At 55.5% G+C, this 9,839-nt stretch overlaps 2 protein-coding genes across 4 annotated transcripts in view; one reads left to right on the plus strand and one right to left on the minus strand.

Moving 5' to 3' along the window:
- ZNF135 (zinc finger protein 135) overlaps nucleotides 1-9,839 on the plus strand; it is a 44,388-nt gene that overhangs the window by 20,570 nt on the left and 13,979 nt on the right. The gene's annotated exons all lie outside the window — the stretch shown is intronic.
- Nucleotides 1-9,839, minus strand: part of ZSCAN18 (zinc finger and SCAN domain containing 18) — a 15,871-nt gene that overhangs the window by 1,688 nt on the left and 4,344 nt on the right. The window contains exons 2-9 of one of the 2 annotated variants that reach the window (XM_011960464.1): nucleotides 8,787-8,957; nucleotides 7,720-7,838; nucleotides 4,739-5,262; nucleotides 3,892-4,041; nucleotides 2,232-2,320; nucleotides 1,819-1,921; nucleotides 1,088-1,180; nucleotides 7-289 (exon numbers count right to left, since the gene is read on the minus strand). In XM_011960464.1, coding sequence (XP_011815854.1) covers nucleotides 7-289; nucleotides 1,088-1,180; nucleotides 1,819-1,921; nucleotides 2,232-2,320; nucleotides 3,892-4,041; nucleotides 4,739-5,141 — 1,121 coding nt within the window. In that variant the 5' untranslated portion in view covers nucleotides 5,142-5,262; nucleotides 7,720-7,838; nucleotides 8,787-8,957. Of the gene's footprint in view, nucleotides 1-6; nucleotides 290-1,087; nucleotides 1,181-1,818; nucleotides 1,922-2,231; nucleotides 2,321-3,891; nucleotides 4,042-4,738; nucleotides 5,458-7,719; nucleotides 7,839-8,786; nucleotides 8,958-9,839 lie in introns of those variants that run through there. The other variant, XM_011960463.1, reaches the window with a different exon arrangement.

A 9,839-nucleotide genomic window follows, 5' to 3' on the forward strand; every position in this document is an offset into this window, starting at 1 on the left:
TCCTGCGGGTCCTGGGGGTCCTGCGGGTCCTGGGGGTCCTGGAGGTCCTGCGGGTCCTGCGGGTCCTGCGGGTCCTGGGGGTCCTGCGGGTCCTGGGGGTCCTGCGGGTCCTGGGGGTCCTGCGGGTCCGGGGCCTTCCCAGGCTGCTCTTCCTCCTCCTCAGTGGTGCCTGACGGGGGATCGGCAAGGGCGTCCCCTGGGGGCGCCTCCGTAGGCAGCTCAGGCAGCACCCGCGCGGGGGCGGCCTCCTCGCAGGCGCACCCAGCGGTCTCCTGCCGCCTCCCGCCTTCTGGAACAAGGTCAGAGCCCTGGCGTGAGCGCCCCGCCCAGGGCCAGGGAGCGGAGGACCCGGCCGAGCCTCAGTGGCCGGAACAGGACACAGGGCTCCGGGCTCTGGATCCCCGCGGGGCTCACGGCTGTTTGGAAGCAGCGCTGTCCCTCCCAGGCTGCCCTGCAGCACGCGCCCCACGCCTGCTGCTGCAGATGTGGGACCTGGAGGCCTCCAACAATGGCGGCCACCGACAGGACAGGAAGGACAGCCCCACGGAGCCCGGGCTCTGGAAACCGCGCCTTTGGAGGTCTCCACCCGTCCACTAGCTTGGCCTGGCCACGAGATGCACGATGCAAGCAGAGCCTGCTCAGAGCGCACCCTCCTGGAGGGAGGGGCCCAGCTGCCAGCGAAGAGAGCGGTGTCAATAGCTATGGCCAAGCCCCCCAGCGACAAGCTCCCTGGTGACAGGCACCCAGGGCCCTCCACCCCAAGTCCACCTCTCGGTGTTCTCGTTGGTGTGCTGGCACAGAACCTCCAATGCGGCAGAACGGCCACCCCCTGGGACCCATACACAGATCCTGGCAACTAACACCACTGCTGTTTCCACTGACCAAGTCTTGGAGTGATCTGTCATGCAGCAAGAGACCACGGACGTTAACTGGATTCCTGCCTCACTCTGACATGGTGGTGGGAAAATGGTGAAGCAGTCAATGCTGAGGTCTTTGCTGGGGCTGATGGCACTGGGAGGGGACCCCTCAGCCTCTGAAGAAAAAGCAAACCCCACCCGGTCCTAACACCAGTTCAACCCAACCTCACCTGGGACACCGCTTCCTTGTGGATCTCTTTCCAGCAACCGGAGTTCCTCAGTGTCCAGCCTGGAGGCAGCGTCAGGCTGGGAAAGCTGATACCCTGAGTGGGGATAAAAACCAAAGAAATGAAAGAGGCATCAACACAGAGTAGCTGATGGGCGTCGTGTGTTGTGGACCAGCCAGGGCAGGCTGCAGCCCACCTCCTCTTCTCTGCACTGGGACCCCCACCAAGGCCACCTCCCTGTCAGGCCCCTGGACAGTGGAGCAAAGAAGGAAAGGCTGGAAGGGCGACAGGGCAGGCGGAGGCAGAACTCAGGGAAAGCAAAGTTAAAGACATTAAGACAAAAAATGCTCAGGAGTCTGAGTGGGGGGACCTCCCTAAAAGGAGGGTTTCTGGGGCAAGAATGGCTACAAAAGAGGAGACCCTTGACCAGGCCATGCAGGTGAGGCCCTGTCTCTGGGCAAGGAGGGTGGCAATGTCGGTGCCCTGGGGCCAGGAGGCCTTTCCAAATTCCGAGGCTTCAGTCCTATAGGCAGGGCCTGGGCAGAACTCAGATGTTTAGATCAGAAAGGGTGGGGGCTTTGGCAAATACATTCAAGCTCAAACACGTGCAAGTTCAAATCCATGTAAGACATTACAGTGTCCCAGCCAAAGCCCCTGGGGTCACAGTTTCCTGCACCAACCCCTGCGGGAGGGGTTGGGGAGTGAGGTGTGAGCCCGAGGCAGGTGAGTCTCACCCCACAGAAGCAGCTTCCGGTAGCTCTTCAGGTTCTCCTCGGCAGGGTCCAGATGGCCCCACTCCTCCAGGTGCTGAGGCTCCTCTGGAAAGGACTTCAGCTTCTGAAATAGCCGTACAGCCGTGGCTGAGACCTTCCACCTGCCCTAGAGAAGGGAGGACCCGCCACAGCCCCACAGCCACAGGAGCCGGCTAGGAGTCAGCCCCGGTCAGGGGCTCCAACCCAGGTGCACTGCAGGAGGCAGCCCCCTTCGCACCACAAAGATTCCGCCCTCACGCTCCCACCGGGTTGGGTTCTGGGCCTCGGCGCTGTGGACATTTGGGGCCGCAGCCCTCTGCTAAGCACTGGTGATGGGGAGAGGAACGCCTCTAAGCTGAGGCCAGGCCCTCACCCTGGGACTCATACCCACCCACCTGCTCGGTGTTGGCAGGGCTGGCCTCTTCGGTCCTTGCTTCTCTGACCCTCCTCTGTTCCAGAAACAAGGAGTCTGGAGAAAGCCAGGCTGGGGAGAGGGGGAGGCAGAGCTGAGGTAACGAGCTCCCTGTGGCTAGGTTCCCCCAAGGGTCAAGGAGTCCCCACTGCCTCCCACACAGGCCCCAGTGTGCTTATATGACAGCAGCACCCAAGGCTCAATGGACACCACATCTGTCCCTGATTTACAAAGCAGGACGGTGGCCACAGGGCTTGGGTGGCCCCAGAGATGCCCATTCAAGTCCAGTAGATTCGTGGAAATCTTTTTTTTTTTGGTTTGTTTGTTTTTTTTTTTTTTTTTTTTTTTGAGGCGGAGTCTCGCTCTGTCGCCCGGACTGGAGTGCAGTGGCCGGATCTCAGCTCACTGCAAGCTCCGCCTCCCGGGTTCACGCCATTCTCTGCCTCAGCGTCCGAGTAGCTGGGACTACAGGCGCCCGCCACCTCGCCCAGCTAGTTTTTGTATTTTTAGTAGAGACGGGGTTTCACCGTGTTAGCCAGGATGGTCTCGATCTCCTGACCTCGTGATCCGCCCGTCTCGGCCTCCCAAAGTGCTGGGATTACAGGCTTGAGCCACTGCGCCCGGCCGGTTTGTTTGTTTTTTAAAGACAGGGTCTTGCTCTGTCACCCAGGCTGGAGTGCAGTGGCACGATCTTGGCTCACTGCAACCTCCACCTCCTGGACTCAAGTGATCCTCGCACCTCCCAAGTTAATGTGCACACCCGGCTAATTTTTGTATTTTTTGTAGAGATGGGGTCTCCCTATGCTGCCCAGGCTGGTCTCGAATGCCTGGGCTCAAGTGATCTGCCTGCCTTGGCCTCCCAAAGTGCTGTGATTACAGGCATGAGGCACCGTGCCTGGCCTTCGTGGAAATCCTAAAAAGCAATACCACATAGTGCTGGGCTGCATCCAGGCCAGTGGGCGCCTCCCATGCTGGTAATGAACAGCCACAAAACCTCTGGAAAACCACATGGAAGTTTCTATTTTATGTGAAATGTCGAACTCACACACCATTTGCCCAGCGGTCCTGAGGAGCCCACCCACAGTGCCCAGAGCCTCACATATGGGGCACACAAGTCAGGAGGTGTCATGGCAGATTCACTGCAAGGGGCAGAGAGTCCACCTCTAGGATGGAGATGGGCTAAGCACGTGATGCTGGGCAACTAAAGAACCAGACCCAGCCACAGCCTGGAGGAGCCACCCCATCTGAACAGCAAGCACTCAGACACAGCACAGCATACACAGCGAGCCCGGCCCCAGGCCCTGAATGTGCATGTGTGATGTGCAGGGAGACATGAGGGACGTGCGTCAGGACGCTCGAGACCCTTTATTTTCAGAGGGTGCATGGTGGGGGGTTGGGAGATTCTTTTATGTATTGATGCTTTTTCACTATTTGTGGCAAGTATGGATTATCTGCATAATCTCTGAAGACTAATTTAATAAACAATGTCTAACATTCAGAGGAACTACAGGAGGAAGTCCCAATGGATAGCGTGGACCATGGGGCCCCTGACTCCCTGGCTGCCCTCCTGCCCTCTCCCAACCACAGGCCTCTGCCCACCACCTAAGGCCCAGCAGAGGCTGCCAGGCTGGCTGAGCACTCACGTGTCTCAGAAGGTGCTGGGATCTCCCCAGCTCCGGGGGCCTGGCTGGGGCTCTCCAGCTCGCCTGGTAGCAGCAGAGGGTCCATGTGCCTCTCGTACACTCCATCGCTAAGAATTGAGGATGAGCCCGCAGGGGAGCCCAGCAGCATCCCTGTCAACAGTGGAGGGACCTGTGACCCCAAGAGGTCAGGACACGCGCCAACAACAATCACACAGTTAAACCACAGGGACCTGCAGGCTCCAGGGCCCCATCACCACCCATCCTGCACCCTCATCCTTGGACCAGGAGACCTCCGGCCTGCAAAGCACCCAGAATATTTACTGTTCAGAGGCTGGGCTGGGTGCGGTGGCTCACAACTGTAATCCCAGCACTTTGGGAGGCCGAGGTGGGCAGATCACAAGGTCAGGAGATCGATACCATCCTGGCCAACATGGTGAAACCCCATCTTTACTAAAAATACAAATATTAGCTGGGCATCGTGGTGGGCACCTGTAATCCCAGCTACTTGAGAGGCTGAGGCAGGAGAATTGCTTGAACCCAGGAGGTAGAGGTTGCAGTGAGCTGAGATTGCGCCACTGCACTCCAGCCTGGTGACAGAGCGAGACTCTGCCTCAAAAAAATAAAAAAGAGGCTGGTCCCTTTCCCTCATTCTTCTGGCTTCCTTACATCCAGAAGGCAGATGTGAAGGCAGGAGCCCAAGCAACTGTCCTGGCCCCTGAGGACCAAGGAGCTGCTTCACCAGTGTGGGAAACTTAATTATCTCAGACAAGCCACGGCTGGCACTAGGGCCTTCCAGGACCCCCTCCCCATCTCCTCTGAGCCATGCTTCTCCTCTGGGGCAGCCCACCTGGCTCTTCCAGGACATCAGCGAGGCCCTCCACCAGGGAGGCTGCCTTCTTGCAGCTCTCAGGGTACTGTGCCACCACCCAGGGCCGGACCTTATCAGGCAGGATGCCCAGGAACTGCTCCAGCACCAGCAGCTCCAGCATCTGCTCCTTGGAGCGCGCCTCAGGCATCAGCCACTGGCGGCACAGCTCATGCAGGCGGGCCAGAGTCTGGTGGGGCCCGGCAGCCTCCTGGTAGACAAATTCTCGGAAACGCAGGCGGGAGAACTCCAGGTCAGCAGGGGTCCTCTCAGGGATGGTCTCGGGTTCTTCCTGCTGGACTCCGGCTGCTGACCCTGGCGTGGGCAGATCCAGGGGGGTTGGGGAGCTCCTGGGGGAGGCAAACGCCTTCTCCAAAGGCAGCATCTTTCCAAAACGGCACTGGAAAATGCGACTGTGTCTAATCGGGGACAAAGTGGCTCCAAAGCAGAGGTGCCAGGGATGACCAGATGGTCAGGGGACTCAGATGGTGCCAGAACCCACAGACCTGCAGAGGACATGGACAAAACAATGGCCTTGCATAAGGCCAGGGCACAGCCACCCCAGCTGCCAGAGAACAAAGACACCATACCCAGAGTTCATGCAGATTTCCAAGAAACCTGCTTGTTAGGCATCAGAACCTCCGTGTTGTACTTGTGTAGATAAAAAGTAGCATCTACGTGGAGGGTAACTCATTCTGTGCTGTACCAGATTTTTTTTTTTCTTTGAGACTGAGTCTCCCTCTGTCACCCAAGCTGGAGTGCAGTGGCGCAATCTCAGCTCAATGCAACCTCCACCTCCCGGGTTCAAGCGATTCTCCTGCCTCAGTCTCCCCAGCAGCTGGAATTACAAGCATGCACTACCACATCCAGCTACTTTTTGTATTTTTAGTAGAGATGGGGTGTCCCCATGTTGGCCAGGCTGGTCTCAAACTCCTGACCTCAAATGATCCACCTGCCTCAGCCTCCCAAGGTGCTGGGATTACAGGTGTGAGCCACTGCGCCCGGCCTCATTACCACAATTTTTAAAAAATCAGTCGTGAATAGGATGAAAATGAAAAATTATTTGACAATCTCTATGGAAACCTACATGTAAAAACCTTGCAATAGGCCTGGCGTGGTGGCTCACGCCCATAATCCCAGCACTTTGGAAGGCTGAGACAGGTAGACAACCTGAGGTCGGGAGTTCAAGACCAGCCTGACCAACATGGAAAAACCCCATCTCTACTAAAAATACAAAAATGAGCTGGGCGTGGTGGTAGGCACCTGTATGCCCAGCTACTTGGGAGGCTGAGGCAGGAGGACTGCTTGAACCCTGAGGCAGAGGTTGCATTGAGCAGAGATTGTGCCACTGCACTCCAGCCTGGGTGACCGAGCGAGACTCCGTCTCAAAAAAAAAAAAAAAAAAAAAAAAAAAAAAACCCTTAAAATATTAGTAAACCCATCCTAACCATGCATGCTTTATGCTTCATTCTAGTTTGTGTTTATACCAGAAATGCAAGGTCTGTTTACATTTAAAAGATATATTATGTGGGCCAGGTGCGGTGGCTCACGCCTGTAATCCCAGCACCTTGGGAGGCCGAGGCAGGTGGATCACTTGAGGTCAGGAGTTTGAGACCAGCCTGACCAACCTGGTGAAACCCCATCTCTACTAAAAATACAAAAATGAGCTGGGCGTGGTGGTAGGCACCTGTATGCCCAGCTACTTGGGAGGCTGAGGCAGGAGGACTGCTTGAACCCTGAGGCAGAGGTTGCATTGAGCAGAGATTGTGCCACTGCACTCCAGCCTGGGTGACCGTGAGACTCTGTCCCCCCCCCCAAAAAAAGATATATTAGGGGGATGTCAATTTCTAATAACATGAAGGAGCTGTGTCAAGACTGTTCCTGCAGTTAAAACCACCACAAATCTGAAATGAAATTATTTAGAAAAAAGCATAGGGAGTGGGGGGCCCCCTCTGGAGGCCACTGAACAACCCCCGTTTCTGGAAATGGTGCAGAATGTAGGCCTCTACCAAAGCATCCACAGAACCAGGCAGGAGGGGCAGGAAGTACCCAGGAGCAGTGACAACGGCGGGTGGGCGGTGGGGGACACCACAATGACTGGGAGAGTTCAGGTCCTGCCAACCCGTGCCCCAACCTCAGCTGAATGCCCGCATACAGGGCGGCCCCATCATTCAAGTGGAGCCGGTATTCGGGATGAGCTCCCTTGATTTTAACTGTGCACCAACAATGAGCTCACTAAACAGAACCCAGCGGGTCAGAGTTGCCCAGGCCTCCCGTCAGCCTCAGGCTCTCATGTCACTGGCTACGGACACACAAGGGTGTGAACTGCAGCTGTCCAGCTTCTCCCAGGACCCGCCTGGGTCTGAAGGTCCACAGAGCTAGCTGGGAGGGGGCTTCCCACAGCTGCAGGAGGCCTAGTTTTACAGGGAAAACCAGAGTCAACCGCACCAGGCCAGGTGCTGGGAGCCCTTCTCAGGTTGTCAGGTTCTGCTCCAACAGGATATGGGGCGCAAAGACCTCGCTGCTGTGGGGTGGGGCGGGGTGTGTGATTCCACAGAAAGGAAACATCTAGAACAGGCAAATCTATAGAGACAAAATGTCGACCAGCTGTTGCCAGGGGCTGGGATTTGGGGGAATGAGGAGGGACTGCTAATGGGTACAGGATTTCTTCTTTGGGTGGTGAAAATGCTCAATGGTGAGTACTGTATATTAAAGACCAATGAACTGTCCACTTTAAATAGGTAAACTTCATGGTATATACATTAATAAGCTGTTTAAAAAACAAAACAAAACAAAGAAACAGGGCTGGGCACAGTGGCTCATGCCTGTAATCCTGGCACTTTGGGAGGCCGAGGCAGGCAGATCACCTGAGGTCAGGAGTTCAAGACCAGCCTGGTCAACATGGTAAAACTCCCTCTCTACTACAAATAAAAAAAAAATTAGCCAGGTGTGGTGGTGGGCACCTGTAATTCCAGCTACTCAGGGGGCCTGAGGCAGGAGGATCTCTTGAACCTGGGAGGTGGAGGCTGTAGTGAGCTGAGATCGTGTCACTGCACTCCAGCCTGGGTGACAGAGCAAGACTCTGTCAAAAAAAAAAAAGAAAAAAAGAAAAGAAAAAAGAGAAAAAAAGAAAGAAGTTTGCAGAGAATCAACTGTCAACCTCTCTCTCTGTGGCTAGCAGAGTTTAAAGGGAACTGCAGAACTCTAAGTGCTGTTGGAAGACATTCTACACAAGCTTCCACTTAACTCAAGCAAAGCAGACCCATGTCATGCCATCACCACCACCACGATACCTCTGCCTTTTCTGTTGCCCCGGCTGGAGCGCAGTGGCGCGATCTCGGTTCACTGCAAGCTCCACTTCCTGGGTTCATGACATTCTCCTGCCTCAACCTCCCGAGTAGCTAGGACTACAGGTGCCCACCACCACGCCCGGACCCCCCCCTTTTTTTTGGTATTTTTTAGTAGAGACGGGGTTTCACCGTGTTAGCCAGGATGGTCTCGATCTCCTGACCTCATGATCCACCCGTCTTGGCCTCCCAAAGTGCTGGGATTACAGGCATGAGCCACCACGCCCGGCTACCCACGCTTTTTTCTTTTTTTAAACACAGGGTGGAGTGCAGTGGTATGATCATAGCTTACTACAGCCTCAACCTCCTGAGCTCAAGTGATCCTCCCACCGCAGCCCCCCGAGTAGCTGGGACTAAAGGTGTACATTACCCACACCTGGCTGATTTTTAATTTTTTTTTTTTTTGTAGAGACAGGGATCTCACTATGTTGCTCAGGCTGGTCTGTAACTTCTGGACTCAAGGGATATGCCTGCCTGGGCCTCCCAAAGCGATGGGATTACAGACGTGAGCCACCGCACCCAGCCCCACCCTTTTGTTACTTCATAGGTCTGAGCTCTCAACTGGCCCCTTCGGGAGACCTTTCCTCTGCACTCCTTGCACGCCCCCACCCGACACCTGCTCACTGCTCACTGCCTCCGCCTTTTACCTCCCTACTGACCGCCTCCCCGACTGGAATGCGTACCCAGGAGACTGAGGGTTCTTCACAGGCAGGTCCCTGGGCCTGGGCAGAGCTGGCTCAGTGTGTGCGGACTGCACAAACAGCGCAGTTCTGCTGAGGGGTACACAGCCTGTGCCTCATTTGTTTTTGGCCGTTGTGGACCCTCATGTCCATCTCTGTGGGGTCCTTTCTGATCTATTTAAAGGACATATGGAGAAGCAGGATAGCTAGGGCACAGGGGACAACCTCACGACCGTCACCTACTTACGGCAGCCCCCGCCAGGGTGCCCTCTCCTCACACACTCCACCCCCTGCCAGAGGACCCGCAGACCCGAGCACCTGCTCTGTGACTGGGCGCTTTCTCATGATTTAATCTCTGAAGGTGGGTAAACTGCCCACTTTCCCGGGACTTTTTCTTTACAGCTCTTTCAATGAACTGGTTAACGAGTTCCCTGTCTGGCTCCATCTTGCCACTGTCCCCATCTGTGGCTTGTCTTTTCACTCCATGCTGTCTTTTGGTCACAGGTAATGCTCTAATGTTTCTTACTATCTAATGCGATCTCTTTTATTTTTGGAGACAGAGTCTCGCCCTGTTGCCCAGGCTGGAGCGCTGAGGCAATGTCAGCTCATCGCAACTTCCACCTCCTGGGTTCAAGCAATTCTCCTCCCTCAGCCTCCTGAGTCACGGGGGTTAGAGGCATTTGCCAACATGCCCAGCTAATTTTTGTATTTTTAGTACAGATGGGGTTTCACCATGTTGGCCAGGTTGGTCTCTAACTGCTGACCTCAAGTGATCCACCCGCCTCGGCCTCCCAAAGTGCCAGGATTACAGGCATGAGCCACTGCACCCAGCCTTCAACCATTTTTTAAATTGGACTTCTGAGTTCAGAAACCCACTTAAAAACGGTTTCTTTCCCTTGGGACTAGAAATACATCCTCTCTTTTCGGAGGCTGAGGCAGGTAGATCACGAGGTCAGGAGATCGAGACCATCCTGGCGAACACAGTGAAATCCTGTCTCTACTACAAATACAAAAAAAATAAATAAATTAGCCAGGCGCAGTGGCGGGCGCCTGTAG

Source organism: Colobus angolensis, unplaced genomic scaffold, assembly GCF_000951035.1.
Source record: "Colobus angolensis palliatus isolate OR3802 unplaced genomic scaffold, Cang.pa_1.0 Scaffold510, whole genome shotgun sequence".
NCBI lineage: Eukaryota > Metazoa > Chordata > Mammalia > Primates > Cercopithecidae > Colobus > Colobus angolensis.